This window comes from Setaria italica, chromosome V, assembly GCF_000263155.2.
Source record: "Setaria italica strain Yugu1 chromosome V, Setaria_italica_v2.0, whole genome shotgun sequence".
NCBI lineage: Eukaryota > Viridiplantae > Streptophyta > Magnoliopsida > Poales > Poaceae > Setaria > Setaria italica.
In genome coordinates this window covers 45,544,357-45,567,182 of record NC_028454.1, presented here as the reverse complement: position 1 = coordinate 45,567,182, position 22,826 = coordinate 45,544,357, and the positions used below count along the sequence as shown (strand labels likewise).

At 46.6% G+C, this 22,826-nt stretch overlaps 3 protein-coding genes across 3 annotated transcripts; 1 reads left to right on the top strand and 2 right to left on the bottom strand.

Moving 5' to 3' along the window:
* The first annotated feature begins 4,510 nt into the window (after positions 1-4,510).
* Positions 4,511-5,856, top strand: LOC101765987. The gene has a single exon (XM_004971108.3). It carries the CDS (start codon positions 4,724-4,726, stop codon positions 5,426-5,428), a length of 705 nt encoding a protein of 234 aa, XP_004971165.1. The 5' UTR covers positions 4,511-4,723; the 3' UTR covers positions 5,429-5,856.
* Positions 5,857-8,417: 2,561 nt separating this feature from the next.
* On the bottom strand, positions 8,418-13,886 carry LOC101765574 (potassium transporter 5). The gene is made up of 9 exons (XM_004971107.3): positions 13,610-13,886; positions 13,023-13,245; positions 12,189-12,437; positions 11,845-11,895; positions 11,486-11,746; positions 11,296-11,348; positions 10,929-11,043; positions 10,585-10,839; positions 8,418-9,668 (listed from the first exon to the last, which is right to left on the bottom strand). The coding sequence occupies exons 1-9, from the start codon at positions 13,766-13,768 to the stop codon at positions 8,707-8,709; spliced, it is 2,328 nt and encodes a 775-aa protein (XP_004971164.1). The 5' UTR covers positions 13,769-13,886; the 3' UTR covers positions 8,418-8,706.
* A 6,247-nt stretch (positions 13,887-20,133) lies between these two features.
* Positions 20,134-21,618, bottom strand: LOC101765169. The gene is made up of 2 exons (XM_004971106.4): positions 21,170-21,618; positions 20,134-21,040 (listed from the first exon to the last, which is right to left on the bottom strand). The coding sequence occupies exons 1-2, from the start codon at positions 21,356-21,358 to the stop codon at positions 20,669-20,671; spliced, it is 561 nt and encodes a 186-aa protein (XP_004971163.1). The 5' UTR covers positions 21,359-21,618; the 3' UTR covers positions 20,134-20,668.
* Between the last annotated feature and the right edge of the window lie 1,208 nt (positions 21,619-22,826).

The window sequence follows — 22,826 nt, the reverse complement described above, 5'->3', positions numbered from 1 at the left end:
ATTGAGAAAAAGAAAACATTTCAGATTTACGCATCTATTGTCATTGGCTTATTGAACCCAGCCAGCATTTTTTCCAGAGCTACAGTACCTCAACTCGGCCAGCATTGAAGCAATGTGAGTATGTGACTGTGAAAAAACTCGTGTTCATGCCTCTAGTCCAGACCATGGGCTATAATAGAAGAAAGCCCGTTGCTGCTACCCTGCTATTTCGAGGCCCACGGGCGCAAACTGGGTCAGTAGATGACTGTTCCGGGCTCCACGAGCGGCCCAGCATTATTTCCTCTTGTACCTCGAACCTAAAAAATTCTTCGAGTGCCAGTTCCTTCCTCCTCTCCTACGCACACGTTTGGGCGTTTCCAATGTGGCCAAAACCTAGCCTTGTGTTTTTCTTCTTCTTTTACAGAGCAACAGGGTGTGGTTTTCTTGTTCATCAGCAATTCAGCACGGCACCAGAGAAGAAGATGGAATGTCAAGAGCTCCTGTTTGTTTCCACCAGCTTACCGATAAAAATAAGCGAGAATCTCACCAAACGTCTCGCTTATTTTTCCAAATTCTTACTTATGTAGTAAGTCGCTTCAGAGATTTGAACTACAAGAAACGAGAAGAAACGAGAAGCGAGAAACGAGAAAATCTTCGTTTAAATTATAATTCAAGCACAGCGACAAACAGGGCCATAAGCTACGATTTGCCTGATGGACGCTGTCACTGGGCAGAAAATCATGCCGCCCTTGCACTACGCCACTTCCTGACTGGCTGAAGAGAAGATGGGGGCGAAAGGGATCAAAAGGCGCAGTAGCATCGGCACCACCTGATCAAGAAACAACATTTTTTAAAAAAAAATATTGGCAGGAGCTCTGCCTATTTATTTAAAAGGAGAAGAAGTTTAAAGTTTAGCATTACAAGAATATTACATAAAAGTAAGAACACTCATTCTCAGACACAAACAAAAGCTAACTGAAGGCATTAGGATACAATAGGATCTTCTCGGATGAAAGGTGTGCCACAAGCTGTTCTTCTTAGGAGGATGTCGTTCTGAATGAGATGAACAAGCTGAACAGCTGTCATGGAATTGCTGTCGAAAATTCGTCGATTCCTTTCTTTCCATATGTTCCACGTAGTGTACATGATTACTGCTGCCACCGATCGACGATGCTTCCCTTTTAGAGGCTTCAAAGTTGAATCCCACCACTCCTGAATGTCCCCATCATTTGCTGCCGTGAAATCAGGAGAGCAGCCCATCCAGTTTGACATCAGAAACCAAACTTGCTTAGCATAAGAGCATTGTAAGCATATATGAGTAGCATTTTCAGGCTCCTGATCAGAGAGCACACATGTTTCAGAACAAGGCCAACTTGTGGCTAGAAGATTGTCAGCAGTCAGGAGTTTCGATTGAAGCAAAAGCCAGGCAAAGAATTTCAACTTCCCTTCAGCATAAGCTCGCCATATGTTATCTCCCTGCACCACTAAGACAGTACCCTGCAACTGAGCTAGATAAGCCGATTTGGCAGTGTACTGACCGTTGCTGTCCATTTCCACGAAATTGAATCATCCTGATCAGAAAGCTGAACATTTTGCACCATGTCACGCCATAAGCCTCTAGTCCAATTGTGATTAGTTAACTCTTCTTGATCTGTTTTCTGTTTCCTCCAAGCTAGCTTGTATAGTTTTGGAGCAAAGTCCATAGGGGCCTTTTCTGCTTTCCTGCCAGCCAGCTACTTTGCCAGAATTTAGCTTTAGTTCCATTTCCAACACATACCACAGTGCTAACCCTGAACAACTGCCTGTCAATTTTGTCACATAGAATAGCAGTTCCAACCGATGGCCTTTGAGGATCAGTCCATTCAAACCATAACCACCTTAATCTCAAAGCTCTCCCAAACAGCTCAAGATTTAGAATTCCCAAGCCCCCCAATTTCTTTGGTAGCAAAACCTTCTTCCAAGTGACCAAGCAATGATTTCCATTTGCACTCTTAGAACCCTTCCATAAAAAGCTCCTCCTAATTTTATCTATCCTCTTGATAGCCCATTTCTTCAGTGAAAAACTGTTAGGAAGAAAATTGGTACGGCAGTGAGGACAGATCTAACCAAACTTGCCCTTCCAGCCTTTTCCAGCAGCTTCCCTTTCCATGCAGGCAGCCTTGCAGCAATTTTGCAAAAAACAACAATACTTGCGTGTATGCGGTGCAATCTTCTTTTCGGCGCGCATGGACTTTCCTGGGTTCGAATCCATCTTTTCTCATGCTTTGCAGAACAGAAAACGCAAAAGGCCAGCGCAAGTGGAGGTTTCGTTGCCGTCTCATCATGGATATTTAGTGTCAACCCGTTCTAATGCTGGAAGCAGCTCTTGCTCCAGGAGGGGATGGTCGATGCCCTTTTCTTGGAAGGCTTGTCTCTGCTGCGTTCCGTACAGCGGCAAGGATGGCTAATACAAAATTCAGTGTTCTTGACGCATATGGGGGGCACCACTGACAGCTGCCTGCGCGAAAAATTCTTGGTCTCTTTGAATGAAGAGGAATGAAATAGCTCAAGTATCGCAAACTTCCACCAATGGACAAAGCTAAACGGGACCGACATATTGGAGCCGGCAGGACCAAGCCAGCTGAGAGTTCTTCTGAAAACTTTTTGTAGTAGCAACACATAGATTAGAGGGCGATGCTTACCTGCACTACACAAAGTATATGGGAATTAGGCTAGCTTTAGGGCGTGTTTGGATCTTCGGGCTAAAGTTTAGTTCTTATCACATCGAATGTTCGGATGCAAATTAGAAGGACTAAACATGAGCTAATTATAAAACTAATTGCAAAAACCCTGGGCTAATTCAGGAGACGAATCTATTTTGCCTAATTAATCCATCATTAGCAAATGGTTACCGTAGCACCACATTGTCAAATCATGGACTAATTAGGTTTAATAGATTCGTCTCGTGAATTAGTCTCCATCTGTGTAACTAGTTTATATTTAATACTCTTAATTAGTATCAAACATCTGATGTGACAGGGGCTAAAATTTAGCCCTTAGTATCCAATCAGGCCTTAATCTGGTCAAATTTCACCTCTTTATAAAGCCCTTGGCCACTTAGGTGATCCACTGATCCGTGACATGTCAAACCGTGAGAGTCCCGGGCGTGAGTGTCTCCTTAGTTTGTGGCTCAGATCAGGGATATCTGAACACGTGAAGACACAACCAACCCACACTAGGCATTATTGTTGCCAAAAAGAAGGCCTTTACGTTGTTTTCCGTGCTTGCTTTCCCTTGGGGTCTTGTGAAAAGGACGCTTTCTGATGAGATAAAATCTGGGGAGATGGCTCACGGCTACCGCTAGCTTTGAGGTTGATCCGGTGTTGTCAAAAGGTCACCATGCTAAGGAAACAAGATGCAAACGACACGTGGCTGCCGCCAGCCCAGGAGAAAACATCACTCTGACCTTGAATCATCCGATTGCTTGGCATGCTTTCCCTGCACAACTTGATGGAGTTGCCTCTCTCTCTCTCTTTCTCTCCTCTGAATGACCCAAAATATTCAGAGAAGATGCAGCGCATTTCCTGGCCGAGATCAGAAGATGAGGTGCTAGTATCACTATGTCTGTCGGTGTCGACGATTCAGTCCATGTTCTTCCGCACCGTTCTCCGGTGCAGTACAAGTACGTGCGGAGCAAGCTTTTTGGCTTGATGATCTCCCTAGCTCCCTGCAGCTAGCTACGTGCCTTCCGTGCAGCAGCAAGGATGGCAAACGCAGAATTCCATTCTTGGCACCACGAGGACAGAATCAACAGCTAGTAGGAATGATGTAGAATACTGCTCATGGAACTCTTCCTCCCTTTGAACCCAGAAGCTGGATGGAGTATCACTACTTTGATTAAGTAATCGGCAAAGCCAAAACTGGACCGACAGGGAGACCAATGCAAGGTTATCGGGGAGGAGATAATCACCTCACCTGCAACAAGTATGTGGATTAGTTGGCCTCTAATCTGGTCATCTACAGTACTATACCCCCGGTGGGGCTAAAAGAGGAACCCATGTAGTACTTACATGCTACTTTGGTCACAAGTCCAAGTCACGAGCGTGAGCGTCCTGTCGAAACCGTGGCTCCGGATCAGGGTCGTCAACTTCACATTTCTTTGAGTGGGCTTGCCTTTTCTTCCTCCGTGTCTTGTGTCTAAAAAGGATCTCCCTCGTGCTCGCCGCGAGATGGAATGTGGCGGGACGGCTCATCGGCCGGCGGGCGGGGCAGCAAGCAAGTGTCGGAACCGGTGGCGCACGCAAAGCAGCAGGCGAGAAAAAGCTATGGCAGGGCCAAACAAAAGCGCCAGACCTACCAACCAACCGATAACACCAGGAACCAAATGGAAACATCCACCCAAACGCATGTCGCCCGGCCGCTCCCCGGCGCGTGGACCACCACACCATCGCGGCCCGGCCGCCTCGCCCTGCTGCCTTACAGGCTAAGCGAGCTACAGCTTTCTTCTTCCTGCCGTGCGCGCCGGGGTTCGGTTTATAAATACCTCCACCACCCAGCACGGCAACCCAACACAACGCAAGACGACCCTACCACCACATCCTCAACAGCTGCTTGTCTCTCTTTGTAGTCCCATCGTCTTCCGATCCCACACGACGTGCTCCTCCTACTCGTACATGCCATCGAGCCTCCTGCGGCGCTCCTGCCACCACCTACAGCTGCTCATCGGACCACAGATCGAGCTACCGATACAGCTAGCGGCAATACAATGGAGGTGCACTCGGTGCCGGCGGTGGGGAAGAGGATGTGGAGCTACCTGCACGCGCTGTTCTTCATGGTGCGCAAGGGCCTGCTCTCCAACAAGCGCAAGCTCCTCCTCGGCATGCACCTCCTCATGAAGCGCCGCAACAGGGCCGTATCCCGCACCGTCGCCGCACTCCTCTCCCACCACAACGGCCACGGGCACGGGCACGGCAGCGGCAGCAACGCGCTGCGCCGCCGCGAGTACGAGTTCTCCTGCAGCAACAGCCCGGACCCGGCCTCCGCCAGCAGGCGCCACCACCTCGCCTACTTCCCCTGCCTCGGCGCCGTCGCCGAGGACGACGATCGTCGCTACGGCGGCTTCCCCCTCGCCGACGCCGACGCATCGCCCGCGCCACTCGCCAGGATCGAGTACTACGCGGCCGCATCGCCAGCGCCGTCGTCGCCGGGGCTCCTGCTGCGGGAGCTCGCGCCGGGGGAGCTGGAGGAGTCATGCTGCGCGTCGCCCGCGCTGCAGCTGGGCGGCGCCAGCGGCAGCGGGGCATTCTCGGTGCGGGTGTCCAACTACTCGTCCGATGACGAAGGTGCTGCCACCGGCGGGAGCGAGGCCGTGGACGACGAGGCGGAGGAGTTCATCCGCCGCTTCTACGAGCAGCTCCGCCGCCAGAACACCGTCGCGCTGCTCCCCTACATGCAGGAGTCCGCCGCCTGATCATCAAGTTGTATGGTCGTGTGATCGATCGATCGAGTTGATCTTGATGATCATCAACAACATCCACCACGGGCTCGCCCGCGGCACGGATCGAAGAACTTTGGATGGGTGGCTTGCTTGGCGAGCATGCAAGGAATGGATGATGTACAGCGGCGCAATGCATGTGTACATATACTGTTTACTTTTAGTAGTACGTGCCTATGTTTTGCATGTGTGTGTATGTACGTATTGTAATGTGATGAAGGAACGAAGATGTTGAGTCCCCATGGTTTTGGTTGCTGGGACAACGACTACAGATACAATGCAAGCTGCGCATCCTTTTTTTCCCCCTCCATCTTTGTTCTTTACGTATGTTCGTTCCTTGTAACAATATGGTATGTAGATAAGGAATAAAGTATGTTTAGTATACGGTGGTTTTGCCACTTTCAGTGTCTTGTTCATCATCATCCGGACACGCATGATCTGTATGGTGTCTTTTCCGTACTATCTTTCTTTGGTTCTTTGCTAATCTTTGAGACAAGCAAGTACGTACTGAAGGCAACAGCTTCAGGCTGCTGCGTAATGTAACAACCATCAAAATTGCACATCGATGACTCGATCGAGCCAGTTCGTCGTCTCACATGGTGTGGTACTGCTACTACTGGAAATGCAAGAAGCCATCGTCTGGATTTCATTTGTTTGGTGGGTGGGGAGCTAGCTAGCGATCACCATGTCAAATAAAGCTATCCTTGTTGCAGTGGCTAGCAGGCTAGTTAACGAATTGATTATTAGCAATTTAAACGCGACGTGCACGTAATACTAATACAGTGTGTAATAATACAGCTAATATTAATAGATATATGTTCATGTCGACACGTAATAGCTCGGCAAGTGCCAGTGACTATCCAGCTAGGCTTCAGAGCTGAGAACTCCGATCCATCATCCATGTGAAAGTTTCTGAATATTTTCCTAGCAATTTCAGCTGGAGTGCCACGTGGCGCGCATTCCGGAACTGCGAGTGAAGCTGTGCAGAGCAAGAGACAAGCTCGAAGCTGCTCAATCTTTCCATGCATGGAACCCCCAATCACGGAGGACATGTGTCATCACTTGATGTGGATAATGGATAACCCTCTCCCTTTAATCACTCGAAAGGATAATTGAGACGGGCCGATGCACTAGTGCCGTCGTTGGCGAGTCCTTCCCCGACACTCGGTCGAGTGTGCTTTACAGCTGCTTCTCGCACCTAAAGAAACTGGAAAGCAATGCCAAGGGAAGATGGGCCGCCTGACAGCACAGCGCGGTCGTTTGGTGCACGGCAGCGCTGCACCATGTACAGCACTGGGCAATGATCAGGTCTAGTTCTATACAAAACCCCTCACCAGCTGTGCCACTGCCCCTGCATGCCTGCCTGCCTTAATGGCTTAATGCAGCTTTATCTGCTAATTATGTGTACCATGACAGCAGCTGCTCGACCTAATCCACACTCGAATGCGGCACAAACTCTCGAGTCTGGGGTCATCAATTCAGCACTAAACAAAAAAAAATGTACTGTATTAAACAAAGCAGAGCAACAAATCTGAATGCATCAGCTGCCCAATTTTGTAGGAATACTTGTATCTGTAGGCATGCACGCTGTGCGCAGCTAGATGCGGCTGTCTGCCCAACGTGGCTCCATGGTCTCCCGGTCCGACGAAACAAACAAAGAGGTGGAATCCGACTGACTTGCCACGAACAGACGATGCATCTCACGCATGTCGGTCTCAAGTCCGAACCGGCTCCCATCTGTCCGATTGACTGTCGGAGTCAATGCTGTGCTGTTCACTTGTTCATTATTTCTGGACACGGAGATCAAGGACCGTGAGAATCTACATGAGCATTTTATACTTGCCGACGTTGCCGTGCCGCTACCGCGTATTATGATGTCAAGCAAAAAAAATTCATGGAAGGTCAAGCAGAAATTACACGGAAGGACTACGAGTCTACGACTACATAATCTTTGCATAACAAGGGGAAACTGCAGTAGTTGACTCCAAGAGAGAGAGAGAGAGAGAAGGAACCGTAGTTAACTCCGGGCCCATGGCCCACATGAGAGAGGCCGGAAGGCGCGGACGCCGAGTAACAACGTTTTTATTGGGCCCCCATGTACGTGGTTTTCCTCCGGCCGGGACAAGCCCACATCAATGTGCTTGAAGGAGCCCGTGACCCCCTGCAGCCCGCCGCGCGGTTGCTTTTCCGCAGGCGCGACTCGAGTTTGAAATTTCTCTCTCCACCTCGCTTCCGCGGCAACCGGCGGCGATCACCTCCGATGTCTCGGTGAAGCCTCACGCAGTGACGCAGATTTCTCTGATCACCGCTGGTCAGCTCGTTTGTCTCTCACCGCGGCTTTTCCCACGTTTCAATTTCCTTTTCGCCCCCCGAACTCTGACACCATCCGCTGGGGGCACGCACTCTGCTGAATCGCAGAAACGAAGTACCGGATTGGGTACCGGTCGAGGCAGCAATGGTTCGCTCGAGCAAGTGAATCAGACTGGGATGGGATGCCAAGGTACATTCTCGTCAAATTTCGTGGTTTTCCGGCTTCTCTCGCCCGTTCCCCTTCAACTGTTTGATGAAATGCCCGTTTCGATGCTCTGTTTTATCACCGTGATAATGTTTGTTTGTGCTCGATCGGGAGTTGTGAGGACGGTTTAGTCCTGTTGGTATAATTAATTTCCTCCTTGCTTGCTGATTATTAGCCTCGAATCAGTGGCAATAGCTGATGCGTGTTTTTGTCCACATCAACTTTTAGAAGCAAGTTGGGCCCTCTGGTTTAGGAAGAATTTACCCACATCTGTTTCTAGGACTAACGAAGTAACAATGTAACACCACATACAACCTCTAGGAGTATATTGTTATGGATTTTTTATACTAAAAAAAGAACCAGTTATTCTCCATTTTACTATGTGGCAGTATGCTACAATATTTAGGTATGCACTTTACACTAGTTTTTCAAAAGAAGACAATTGATCAATAACACTAGAAGCATAACTACTATGCATACTTTTTCAAAAGAAGACAATTGATCAATAACACTAGAAGCATAACTACTATGCATGCTTTCTTCTAGTTTCTCCATCTGTAAGCATAGAACCTTCGATCCCTTTTAACTTCACTCCGGTAGGCTGGTTACTTGCCTGTATCACTTTAGCATTTGTCTTTCCTTGCTTTATACTGAAAAAGATATACTCTGCTCTCAGTATCTAACTGTCTGTCTGGGTGTTTTGATCAAATTGTGGTATTTTACCAAGTCTAGCATTGCTCTAGATCTCGTATGTCATTCCCACCCGCAACAGTCTGTTATGAGGGATACAAGTTATCTTCTCTGGTTGCCTGAAGTTCTTCCTCATGAAATTGTAGGCGTAGTCAACTATTATCTTCTTAAAGAAATCTGCATTTGGCTCTGCCACCACGTTAGTTTCTCCTAGCATATGGACAACACCATCCTCCATCTCTCTCTGTATTGTTTGGATCTCATCAATGCTTCCATTTGGCGGGAAGGTTGCAATTCTATCTGAAAAACTTTTGGACAATCTTGCCTCTTGAACTCCAGCATAAGGCTCTATCGCGTCTCCTGATTCTTCTGTTAGATGATCTCCTCCTTGGCTGTAGAACGATTCTTCATGGATGAATTGTTTCAAATGTTCAATTAGTAATCCCTCGAATTCTCTTGGATCTTCTACTTTATCATTGTATCCATAACGCACCACACATCGGAATACCCTGTAATCTGTTGGCTCCACATATCGGAATAGGAACCGCTCACTTGTTTCTATTTTGCTGATAGGTAAGTACTTTATTGAGATAATCACAAGAACTGTATGAATGGAAGGTACTTTTTCGACCAAGTGAGGAAGTATGGGTGGGATGCCTTGCACAAGCTCAGAGTACAAAAACCCTATTCCTGGCAACCTAGCCAGATTTCGCCTTGACGCCAACTCTGCCACATAGTTACTTGACACCTTGTTTTGGAGCTCATAATTGTACCGATGAACATGGACATAGTGCCATGTGGCCATTATAAACATTAAGATCGCTGCAAAAACTAGCGGCAAGTAGCCACCTTGAGTAAACTTGTAGAATGCCGAGGATAAGTATATGAGCTCTGCTCCACCAAATATTACTGGAAAGAGTGCGATCCATAACAGACTTGTCTTCCATATCATAACCATTACTAAAGTGACTAGAAGCGTTGTTATAAACATCACAAAAACAACAGCAATACCTGCATAATGTGATGATGGTATGAATATCTGATCATATAAGATGTAACTGATAATTCATGGATGGAATAAGATGATGCATTTACGGATGTGGATCATTGTTGTATGGTATCTTATTTTACCAGGATAAGCTAGCAGATTATGACCCTACTTGCTCTAACAAAAAGCCGACAGATCACCATGCCACTGAAAATTCCACTATTCTTTTAGATTTAATCAAATTGTCTCCATCCATACACTAAGACAAGCTTACTTATGAGCTATAGATCACTAACAATCTCCACAATGTTGGCTATGATGGTTTCATTTGTTCTTCTTTCTTGAGATTCTTGTGGTGATAACATATTAGTGCCACCGGGTGCTTATGAGCCGATTTCACTACCTTTAAAGAGTTATTTTGGCACAAATAAAAAAATAGTCCTTATGGAATAAGAATTTTGGGAAGATTCAATAAACTTTTTTCATTCAGTCAGATCATTTTATAGGAAGTTCTAAATTGGGGAATATACAGGAAGACTCAATGGTTCCAAATTCGTCTTTATTTTGAGAATTCCTACAACAACATTTTACTTCTTTGATACAATCTTCCATTCGAATCCTGTGTGGGTAAGAGTGCTTACTTAAAGCTTGTAAGGTTATTTCAATTATTTAACATCCAGAGAAGTAATGTTCTTCGAGGAGTAAAGTAACTTATTCATCCAACTTGTTTGCAATCTAGGCAGACATGAGTGCGCTTATCAAGTTGGGAACAACTTTACTGCAGCTTTTTAGTATTGATGAAGTCCATGTGACTTTAAATAACTTCAAGTAATTTAATATAATTAAAACGATTGTTCAGGTACTGTATTATGTTTTTTTCTTAGTTAATGTCTTGGGTTGGGACTTGGGAGGGATATTTATCTAGAGTTGAGAATTTACCATATGCATTGCCGATCTTTTCTGTTGTTTGGAAAATAGCTGTAACAGCTACACATAAAATCATCAACGCGTAGTTGATCTCTGGGATGTAGACTTGTCCTTCATACTTTGTTGACGTGTGGGTCACACGAACTCGTGGAAAGCAACCTAGAACTTGGGACTGAGCTATGATTGCAAAGGCACCAGATATCATAGCTTGACTTGCAATTATAGCAGCAGCTACAGCCACCACAAATGTTGGCCAATATAATGGACCTGACAACAAAATTCATGAGTTTACATTAGATTTAATCTTTCAATTGATAATCCATGTCATTCTTTAGTTGATTATTATATGTTCATACCTGGAATTGATTTGTAGAATGTATTTGCAACATTTTCTGGGTGGATACGAAGATATGCAGCTTGTCCAATGTATGCTAGCAGTACTGAAGGGAACAGAACTACTGAAAAACCAATCTGTAGTGCAATAAAACTTTATCATAAATGCCTAGTTGAAGCAACACAGAAAGCAATTTTTGAAGTTTAAGCTTCAAACTATCTCTTTTAGAAGATGAAAAATATCTTTTGCTTTTTAGGACTATTTTCTCCATACACTCAAGGAGTTTCTCCACAAGCACAGCTTTCCAGAATCTTTCCTCCACGGGTCAGTCAGTGGGTGCATGCATTCAGAAAATTAAAGGCTCAGAATTGGGAAATGTGCTCAATTACCTGAACGGCTCTAACATTGAAGTGACCAAGGTCGGCAAACATCGCCTCCGTTCCTGTTTTATAAAAATGTAACCCACATTACAAAAAAGTTGATAAAGATTGTACATATTTTGTTGCTAGCAAAATACTGATATCATAGAGACCCAGGTATATTTCGGAGCTCCGTTACATACTCTGGGAGCAAAAGTACCTGTAATGCATAAAATAACCCCTCCAAGAGAAATCCATCCCTGCTTTCCATTTCTTTTGAAATAGTCCACAATATATTTTGGATTGAATGCTTTCAAAACACTGGTATCATGTTTGCTCAAATTATAAACTCCAATACCAGCAATCAAGATGAACCATGTCAAGATTATAGGGGCAAATGTGTAACCAACTTTGTCTGTGCCAAACCGCTGAACAAGAAAGAGGACAATCAAAATGGCTATTGTGATGCCAGCAATCTGTCCTGTTGATTGGTAAAAAATGTCAGATGTTTTCATCGTAAATAGTAATTTTATTTAAACTTCTGTAACTCTCGTTGGTATGATGCATAGATTGGTGTACCTTGAGTCAATGTTGTTGCTTTTTGCTTGATCCCTCCAACTGCACTAAGCACTGCAAAAGAAATACTTGTGGGTTTTTTCCTTATAAATATATTATAGTGGCAAATGAAAATGCCTGGCAGATTAGCAGGATAGCTCTCTGTTTTGTTATTCTGATTGACAGTTTTCCTCTTTCATATTTGAACTCAGCGGGTGTTTTTAGCATGAGTGAGTGCGTGTCGAATCAGTTCATAAAAGTGATATCATGATTTATTTATTTGAAGAATCAACATGTGTTTCGACTATCCGATGTATGCAATATTTCTTATCAGATATGAGCAAAACCAGAAAGGAGATTGAACTGACCTGAGATACATGGGGTTAGAACACCATCACCAATCACCATGGATGTTGCCAGGACTGTCACTAGGAAAAGCATGACCTTAAATTTTGGACTGTTTTCCATCTTGTTCTTGATCCAATGAGCCCTCTTGATACGATTTGTGGGGGATTCCAACTTATACCGAGAGACCATTGCATCTTCAGCCTGCTGATTAGGTATCAAGCTAATCCTAGCATACCGTGATATCAATGAATAAAGTGCAAATGTTCCTCCTACAATATCATAAATTGATAATACATGTCAACTGTCCCATGAAACAAATAATAATATTTGACTTTTGTGGTTTTTAATTTCTCTTAGCAAATTATGTGCTTAATGCTTTCAGACGTAGCATTTTAATGATTTTGAAATATATTGTTAAAAGCTACTACAGTCTCTATACATACGTATATATCCTTATGTTCAATAATCCTCAGTAAAGGTAACCCTATTGTGTTTTTTTTTTCAGAATCAAAAAATAAAATATACTGCAGTCGAAACCAATGTGGTGGGAGACTTCAGGTCTAGTTGATTTATCAAATTTTCACTCCTGTCGCCCTTTGTGACCATTCTTTTCTATTTTTTTAACATTCTCTTTAAGGAAGACATTGCTTCTAAGTTGTAAAAAAACATTTTCTTCTTAAGTTATTAAAAACTCTTTTTGCCTAGGCGGGCGGACACAGCTCGCCTTGGGAAACAGGTCCGCATTGATGCCTAGGCGATAAGGCGTACACAGCTCGCCTTCCTTGTCGCCTTTAAAGCACTGACTAGAAGTTGTGTTGAGAAAACTTATGGTCATATGGAGCATATTTACTTACCATCACCATTGTCGTTAGCTCGCAGGACAATGAAACAATATTTTATCAAGGGAAGGAGAATCACAGTGTAGATAATTAGAGACATGACTCCAAGAAGGTCATCTGTGTTGTTAATCCCGTTTGTAAAGGTGCTGGAGAAAACATAGAGAGGAGAAGTACCCATGTCGCCATAAACCACACCTATGCTTTGGAATGCCAAATGTAGTGTGGTTGCCCAGCCAACCTTCAGTATTAAAGTGCAAACTTTGAATCAGATTGTGTTTGCCACAAAAATGTGAATCATATGCGTTTAATCATGCAATCCTTAGATGAAAGTAGCTGTTACAGTGATATGCTTAGTTCCTTCACATAAGATGGTGACTGATATGATAATTCAATTGTTATTTTAGGTTGTAGCAGAACCGTGCTTTACAAAACTAGATATATATGATCTGGATTGTTTTGTGCACAATGGTATCTTTATGTGAAATTTACTTTGAAATTTTTTGCTTAAACTGATGAGAATTAAAATATGTCCATGCAGTTATGCAACTTCAAGCAATGGAAGAATTGTTGTCTAATTGAACAAGAGTTACTGGAGATCATACCTTGGCTGCATGTGTTGATCCACCAGGAATCTTTCCAGCCTCCATATGCAGTGAATCAAATCTCTGTAACCTCTTTGGTGGCATTTTCTCTGATGCATATTCAGAGTCCGCATCACTGTGAGCAGCTCCATTGCTGCTCGTGTGCTGAGGTTCAGCCATCTTCAAGGTATGGAGTCTTGCTCTGGCCGACCTTTTGTTCTGTTCTCCATAACTTGGCTTTTATAGGCGTGCTGCGAGGGGCCAAGCATGATACCAGGCTGTTACTTCCTTGCAGCCGTTGGTGCCTGGCTTGTGATGATGGAGTACGAACGTGAGCTCTCTCTTTTTTCAAAGACCAGTATGAACATCTTCTGGGATAGACAGGATGCTCGTGCGACAAACGGATTTCTCCTTGCGTGCTGTTGAAGTCAGATGCTATTATCATTCGCTTCACTTGCCAAGGTCTTCCTTCAACACTGCGGCCGTGAATCTTGTGATGTGCTTTACATAAGCTGGGAACGTGGCTACGTGGGAGGGCACGGTCACTTTTCTTGATCAGCAGTTGTCGTCACTCGTGAGTAAGTGTGGAGTTGCACCTAAACTCGCCTGGAATTCTTAATTTGTAAACACAAACAATAGCAGTTTGAAAGGGAAAAGAGTTAATTGTGTTACTTTAACAGTTGTCATTGGCTCATTGCACTATACTGGAATTTTGGAGTTCTAATGCCTCAGTTTCTGTTATCATCTGAGTGCAATTTTTCTAAAAAAAATCAATAACAATTGTGTCTCAATGCATATAGACATATCTACTACAGCTCTGAAATTGAAATTCTAATTGTCTCTAAAACCCTACACAGCTGCCTATCATGTGTTCTGACCTTCGCTTTCCTACTTGTTGGTACTTAGAGGTTCATTTAGGCAAGTTTCTATTTTCATTGCCAATACGTAAGAAGACGGGATCTTGGAACAGTGTGTAACGGCCCAAAAGTGGCAGCCAACAGTATTGACTTGGAATTTTCAATACCGTGAGCAGCTATAGTTGGAAAAATTATCAGAGCTGAGGTGTTCTTTTGCAACTTGGTAGTTTTTCGTGCTGAACTGCACCGTGGACTTGACTGTTCTTTGTCGAGCAGTATCGGTTGGGGCCTTGGGGGAAAGCTCTTTGTGATGGTGGCATGTGGAATGTACCACCAGCATATGGATTCCTCGAAGGGATTGACAGCCAACGCTTGATGGGACAAGATCTTTGACCATGTGCACAATTTGGAATCTAAGTCTTGGCAACTAAGCTGCTTCTAGAGTTGGTTCAACTTTCCAAGTTTGTAGTCTTTTCTTACTACGTGTGGCATGGCCAGTGGTTTAAGAAATAATAAACGCCATAATTATAGTGCTGTTAGCTACTTACTATAATTCCATTGTGAGTTCTGCCATGGTAATTGTCCTGGTTAGTGCCTGTTGTCAATGTCAGGGATTAGAAAAGACGTACTTGGATGAGCTCTGTCAAAACTCGTATTGACGATTTAGTGATGACTTGGTAGGTGCAGCCTATGCAGCATTCTGCTACAAGACTTCTGTGGTGATGAGTAGAGTGCCTTGGCATCTTTCTCCTCATTTTTCCAATCTGGGTCCGGAATAAAGCTGCACTTGGAAAAATTAGTGACTGCCTTGCTTGCTGTTTAAGATATCTACTTTGGTTGGTACAAATCAAGAACCGGTGCGTGCTGCGTAGGCTAGCTAGACATGCTCGGCGCCTGTTTTTGACGGGTTGTTCGTTTGTTGGTCGTGTGCATGAATGATGCCATAAATGCTCTATGTTATCCAGTCCCCTTTCCATCCAGTTGCAGCCATCCTTCTTGAACCTTGACCAATTTTCATTCTTCTTTTCCTTTAAGGAGCAACGGCATGGCCGCAACCTGTATGTGGAGATAGTAGTGGGGTTTTATTTCCTCCGGTGAAAAGTAGGTTTTTTCTGTCAGATTTGTTCTTCACATTAAAAAAGTAGGTTTTTTCTGTCAGATTTGTTCTTCACATTAAAATCAAGTATTAACACGTGCTGGGATTTTTTTTGAACGAACACACGTGCTGGGATTTTAACGTGGGATATACCAAGATGAATCACATAACTGTTTCCCTATGAAAGAAGACCATTAGCAGTTGTGGACTTGTTGCAGTCCTGTTGCTCCTGATATATTTATGCCATGGCCTGAATTAATCAACAAAGCTACTAACAAATCCAGTGGGCTAGAAAGCCCATTTCCTGAGGCCCACTGCCCACATGGTTTAGCTAGATGGTTTGACGAAATCCAAGTGAGCTAGAAAGCCCATTTTCTGAGTAGCTTACCGGGCCTTCAGCTTTTGCTTCCTTTGGCTAATGGCTAGTACATAATTTTACTCCAGTTTTTTCATTGCTCAGTGATTGCAATCTTTGCTGATTTCTGACAGCTGAGTTACCCCAATTTTTCATGCCTTCACTCGTGGAATCTTAACATACTATGAAATTCTTGTTGCTTTTCAGGCAAAAACAATATATTCTATAAATTCCGTATGACACAGGAGTATAGGACAACTCTATTTTATTATATGTTATTTATTTATCTGCGAAAAGTCAGTTTTAATCGACTAGAATAGCTGGCAATAATGAAAATAACCAATTTCAAACATTTTCTTCTGCATACAATAATCTTGACTTTTATATATCTGAACTTGGACGTTCTGACCCCGTAAATTATGACTGAACTCCCCTGATTAGAGAATTTGGATCTACTTCTTATTTGATATGCTTGTTGTCTATGGATATCGCTCTCAGTGTCACACTACGGAATTTATATACTAGTACTAGTAGTACACAAGTGGCCCCTCAGGAATTATGCTGCAATTGGTAGTGGAATTCCGAAGGACGTGTCTTGTCTTTCACAAGTGGGCTCGTTTCTTGCTTTGTTCTTTCCCCTTGTACAAAGCAATTCCATTTCGTTTTCGCTTTAGGTGAATCGCTCTTCCTCTGGTCGCCCACGTGGCAATTCCAGGCACGCTAAAGATGCTGGCAACCAGATCATCTGAGCTGTGCTTGACTGCATTTGACAAGTCCCACATGAAATTCCACCTGCCATTGCCATTTGCCAGCCCAGACGTGGCGATTCTGAGCTTAGTGGATGCTGCCTTATTTGGATGCTGCACTGCATGCGCCTCAGTACATCGTATGTTTATGTAGGCTGGTTGGATAAGCAGGCAATTTCTATGTGAAGTTCCAATCCAAAGTGATAAGCTTAGGGTGCGTTTGGTTGGGAGACAATGTAGAACGGGACGGTCCCGTTCCAGTTTTTCGGGATGGGATGATCCCATTTCTTGTTTGGTTGAATGGGATGGGATGATCCTATTTTTTGTTTGGTTGGAGAGATCGCTATAGACGGGACAAGCACCGTTTTCTTCTCCTGTTAACACCGTTCGTGGGACCCACCTGTCATACTAACAGGTATTTTCTTCCTCCACCGGCCGGCCGCGGTGGAGCTCGCGCCCGCCGGCCGCCGGACGCGCCCGCTCGCCGGTGCCCGCCCGCGCCCGCCGGCCGCGCCCGCTCGCCCGCCGGCCGCCGCCCGCGCCCGCTCGCCAGCCGCCGCTCGCGCCCGCTCGCCCGCCGGCCGCCGCCCGCGCCCGCCCGCGCCCGCTCGCCCGCCGGCCGCGCCCGCTCGCCCGCCGGCCGCCGCCCGCTCGCCCGCCCGCGCCCGCTCGCCCGCCGGCCGCCGCCCGCTCGCCCGCCGGCCGCCGCCCGCGCCCGCCGGCGCTCGCCTGCGCCCACCCGCGACGGTATTTCACCAATTATCCTGCCCGCGTGGACAGACGGCGCGTGACGGGGGCGAAGTGGGATGCCCCCGTCCGCTCGTTTTGGTGGGACGGGGGCATCCCCGCATCTGGAGGGTATATTCCCTCGTAGGGATGTCCCCGTCCCACCTGTCCTCCAACCAAACGCGGGACGAAGTGGGATCGTCCCGTCCCGTCCCACTTCGTCCTCGCAACCAAACGCACCCTTAGTGTTTGTTTCATTTGCTTTATAAATAAGCAGGTCAAAGTCAAGATAGAAGCAGCATTGCTACCTCCAACCAATTTCTTGCATGATAAGATATTATTTGAAGACGCTTTGCTTATATGATGACACAGGTAGCAGTTCAATGCTGACAGGGACGATGACGGAGCAGTTGTGTGGACGTTGAGGTAGGGAACGCCGGCGACATGTCAAAGTCCAAATCCTGGTAATCGTATTTGAGCTTCAAATCTTCAGCTTTACTTGCCTTAAATTGAATTCGAACTTTAACTTAATTGATAGACACACAAGGAGAATATTTTTAACCTTCAACTGAGCCAGCGTTACTTCTGAAATACGCGATCGCATATTGGCAAAGTAGAATTAGGCTTTCAGCTGAAATTGAACTTACCGTCCATTTTTTAGGGTTACTAACAAGGAAATTATTAGTAGCAGAGTTTGTAGTACAGTCCCCTTTTTTGGAAAAAAAGAGTTAGCATAATCTTTAGTGATCGTGTCTAGCTAGGACAAGGTTTTCAGTGCATGAACCCATCTTCTTTTCACACGCACAACAAAAGGGGGAAAATCATTGATGAGATCCTGGTACAGTAACATTAGGTCTGGAGGATAGCATCAATCATTTATCAGCCACACCGCACTTAATTGCGATGGATAACCTATCTGGCTACATCCTGGTCCCTGCCTGGAACGCCCTCGTTTCTCGCCTGCCGAATACTAGAGAAAAAGAAAATCAGGAAATGGGAGGCGACGGGGACAGGGATCGGGGACAGCGGAAGCAGGGGATGCATCCGTCCAGCGCACTAGTGGGACAAGGCCCAAGTGTGCACGCGAGCACAAACTCACCTTTATTTCCTCCCTTTTGAATCATCGGCGACAAAATTGTGTAGTCAAGCCCCCCTCATGGCCTGGTCAAACTAATGGGGATAATCGTAGCTGTTGACACCCCGGCCCAACCTTTGAATACTTGAACAGTTCAGTACGACTGCTGTAATCCATATGATAGATTCTGTACTGTCAGATTAGATTTTGTCCGAAATTTATATTTGTCTCTTCCTTAGGTGGATACCCGGCTAAACTTTAGCCACCTGTCACATCGGATGTTGGTACTAATTAGGAGTATTAAACATAGTCTAATTACAAAACTAATTGCACAGGTGGATCCTATTCGCGAGACAAATCTATTAAGTCTAATTAGTCCATGATTTGACAATGTTGTGCTGCAGTAATCATTTTCTAATGATGGATTAATTAGCCTTAATAGATTCGAATTAGACTTCATCTGTGCAATTAGTTTTGTAATTATCTTATATTTAGTCCTCCTAATTAGCATCCGAACATCCGATGTGACTCTTTTAAAACACCCTGAGGAGAAAAAAAAGTTGCAGACACATACTGCTGACATAGTGTAGAGGTAAGTAAAATCACAGTTTGGAAACTCACTAACCTTAGAGTAAAGAAAACGAAACACCTGGTAGGAGTAGGAAAAACTAGCGCTACAGACAGACAAGAACATGATGGTAAACCAACAACAAAGAACAAGGCGACCAGGTAGAGACAAGCAAAGCAAGCCCAGACGACTAGCTTGGTTGATTTTGTCACACACACACACAGAGGCCGAGAGGCGGCCGTCACCGTCACCCGGCGTCGCCTCTGCCTTTGCCTTGCCGCCCGCGCCCGGCTTCACTCCAGCACGAGGCAGCTTTCTTCCTGGGAAGCTTCGTCCGCGGGCGCGGCGGATGCGACCCTCGGATCCCGCGAATCGTCGCGCATCCCGGGTGGAGGGACCCGACCCACCCCGCGCCGACAGCGACGCTTGGGGTTTCCGCGCCCCGGAGCGAGCCGGCACGTGATCGGCCGCTCGCGCGCGGTGAATCATAGGCGTAGCGCGGGGAAAGGAAAGGCGGTTGCGGTTGGGCCGGGGCTCCCCACCACCACGCACGCTCCGGTGTGCTGGTGCCATCCGTCCGCGTGTGCGCGCCGCGCCGCCCCGACGGCGACGCGGCCGGCGCGACGTGGTTGCGTGCGCGTCGCGGGCCGGGAGCGGGTCACCGTCCGCCGGTGGACGGATGGATGGAGCTCCGTCGAAGCCGAGGCCGCCACGCCACTCCCTCCTCCTCGGATGGGATCGGCGAGGCGGTCAGTCAACGGCGCGTGCGGGCAGCGGCGACCGGCGACGGGGGGTTGCCGACTTGCCGGCCGCTCGCTGGTTTTGATTTCCTTCCCAATCCCACTGGCTGTTACCACTCGTACACTGCGGAGTACAGGGAGGTCTCAGTTGGATTGGAGGCCGGAACAGCTCAGCATGTCCAGGACGGAACGACTTTGCTTGCTCCGCCACCCGCCAGCCGGATCCCGTATTTCCCGTGGGACGGACGGCCAGTGCAGCCACCCACCCACCATTTCTTTCCTCTCCCTCAGAATCATCATCATGGAGCTTGGCATGGCACGAACATGAGAGGATTTTTTTAGACAAGAACAAAAAAGGAAGGAGATACGAACAGCTCAGAGATGATGGATGCGGAATTCTTGATTACATATTCATCATGTTATGTACACGGTTTCTTTATACATACAACCATGGTTTACATGGCGGAGGTAGCTTCACGGCTTGCTTAAGCAAGCAAAAGCATCTTTTTTTCATCACCATCCCAGGAACGGACTCCTCAACTAGAACACGAACTGATTGATATCTACAGGACGAACAAGAGGATGCTAGTTTACAACACAAGACGAGAAAACCTTGCTGAGGAAAAAAAAATATAAGAAAAAAAATTCATCTCTCTCTCCCTTTGACCCTCCCTGCTGTGTATCGGTGATCATCAATCTACTCTTCTTCTTAGCGAGATCTCTCTCGCGGCTCCCTATTCTGACTGATCTGCTGTTAATAAAAACCGTTGCTGTATATACCACAAAACACACGTAGCGTAGTAGTAAGCTAACGAACAAGACGGTCTGCCGGCGAAAACTGTACAAGATTCGAGGTCTTCCCCCCTGGGTCCGGCGGCGCCCCGGCTTACCGGAGCTCCTCCGTCACCGCCTCGCGCTCAGGCGCGGGCGGACAGCACGCGGCCGCCGCCGTTGCTGTGGGAGCTCCGGCACGCGGCGACGTCGAACCCCTGGATCCTCACGGTCGGCGCGAACGACGGGGCAAAACTGCTGCTGCTGCTGTTACTGCTGCTGCTGCTAATATACGTGGGGCGGTGGTGGCTGTAGTTGCTGCGGCTCTGGTGGTCAAAAATCCCGAGCTCCAACGGCGACGAGTCCACGGGGTGGCGCTGGTTGAGCAGGAAGTGGGGGTCGTGCACGAGCGGGTTGTCCGCGCGCGCCGGCGGCGACCCGCCGAACAGCGCCCAGCCCCCGTCCTCATCGCCGTCCACCTCCGCCTCCGCTGACTTGGTCTTGCCTCCCTCCTTGCTCTGCGATAACAACAGAGGGAAAGATGAGATCTTTGCAAGAGAACACGAGCACGAAGGGGGAAAAGAAGCGATTTTTTTGCAAGGTAGGAGGAAGAACAGGGGTTGGTTGGTGTGGATTTGACCCAGTACCTTCTTGCTGCTGAGCAGGAAGGGCGGCGGGCCAAGGATGAGGTCGGCGCTGCAAGGATGGACCTGGGCCCTGCGCGGCCTCGGGGCGCAGAGCACCGCCGCGGCCGGCGCGGCCTCCCTGCATCCGCCGCTGCCGGAGGACGACGACGACGACTCGACGAACAGCCGGTTCATCGCTCTGGAAGGCATCCTCCTCCTCCTTCCTGGTCGTCTCGAAAGAGTCTCCCCTCCTTGGCTATGTATATATCTCCCTCCTCTCCTCTCGCTGCTGCTTGCAGGTCGGTCGGTCCAGGATTAGATATGGGGGAACGGGGAGTGGACGAACTGAAGCAACGGGGAGGGAGGAGGGAGGGGACGGCTTGGCCTTTGCCTTGCCTCGCCTCGGCCCTTTTCTTGAGGCTGGTGGGAAGGAAGGAAGGAAGGAGGCGGCAATGCAGTGCTGACCCCGCCCCGGCCACCACAAATATACCAACCGCCGAGTTGGCGCCGGGTGGGCAGGTGGACCACGTCTCTCGTGCCCCCTGCCCATCTTTTTTTAGCTGCTGCCTGCTTTTTTTTTCCTGCCGTTTTTATTTATTTATTCATTTTATATTATATTTCTCTCTCTCTCTCTCCCTGCTCACCGCCTCTTCGCTAAACAAATGTGTTCTGTACGTGGGGAAAAATATCATCGGTTCTGCCGTTCGGGCCGTCACGACTTCGTTGTTGCTGGCAGCACATGCACATCCACCACTCGTATCTGACTTCATAGCCTGGAGATGTTCGACGGGAAACTTTGTGAGGGCTCGGAAATATCCTCCCCCCGTTTTTCTCGGTTGCATAAGCTATCTCCATTTTCAAACATTGCCTTGCTCACCTTCAGGCTTCACGATCTTTTTGTGTGTTTCGGTTTCACCTATGCTTTCCCTGTCTCCAATCGGAGGAGCAATGGTGATGCAGACCTTGTGGTCGACCACTATCGCTGTAACCAAGTAAATTATTTTCTTGTGCATTTTATGCATGATCTATTGTCCTCATTTGAGCTTAGATAAAAGCCATCAAGGATGTACCCTACCTTTGTTATAGGAGGCCTTAATTGGTGAGTTCCGGTCACCTTTACGCCCCCATTTAATCTAGAGCTAACAGAAATTTCTATCTAATCCAAACAACTCGATTTGCAGCTAGCTCATGGTCCCGTTTTCGATAACCCAATCTCCTACGTAGTACTCCCTCCGTACATCATTTCGAATTTTCTAGATCCATACATTTTATTATGCATCTAGACATAATACATATTTAGATGCGTATCAGAATCTATTAATCTAAAAAGTTAAAATAAACCTATAATTTGGGACTAGCGTTATAAGATCTTTTAATGTAGACTTTAGTTTATTATACGGTATACCTTCCTCATCGTGAAACCTTGTATGTACACGTGAATCAACAAGAACCGCCAAACAAATTCGTGGCTAAAATTTGCCTATTCGAGGCTCCTCTTGATAAGTTCATGACACAAGCATCTAATCCTCCACGCGCAAACACCACGCGTAAAAACACAAAAGGAGTAAGCATGATTTTCTTATCCACAAAACCAAACCATCGCGGCGGACCACAATTTCACGTAGATGCCTTTTGTTGCTCACGTGCAGAATTATCCTAAATTCCTGACACAGCAAAT

Excerpts from the sequence above, each read along its gene's own strand:
- LOC101765574 (XM_004971107.3), bottom strand. The coding sequence starts at position 13,768 with ATGGCTGAACCTCAGCACACGAGCAGCAATGGAGCTGCTCACAGTGAT. Across the intron at positions 13,246-13,609 it reads GATCAACACATGCAGCCAAG|GTTGGCTGGGCAACCACACT; the intron begins GTATGATCTCCA and ends TTAATACTGAAG. Across the intron at positions 9,669-10,584 it reads AAAGATCGGCAATGCATATG|GTATTGCTGTTGTTTTTGTG; the intron begins GTAAATTCTCAA and ends CACATTATGCAG.
- LOC101765987 (XM_004971108.3), top strand. The coding sequence starts at position 4,724 with ATGGAGGTGCACTCGGTGCCGGCGGTGGGGAAGAGGATGTGGAGCTAC.
- LOC101765169 (XM_004971106.4), bottom strand. The coding sequence starts at position 21,358 with ATGCCTTCCAGAGCGATGAACCGGCTGTTCGTCGAGTCGTCGTCGTCG. Across the intron at positions 21,041-21,169 it reads TCCTGCTCAGCAGCAAGAAG|AGCAAGGAGGGAGGCAAGAC; the intron begins GTACTGGGTCAA and ends TTGTTATCGCAG.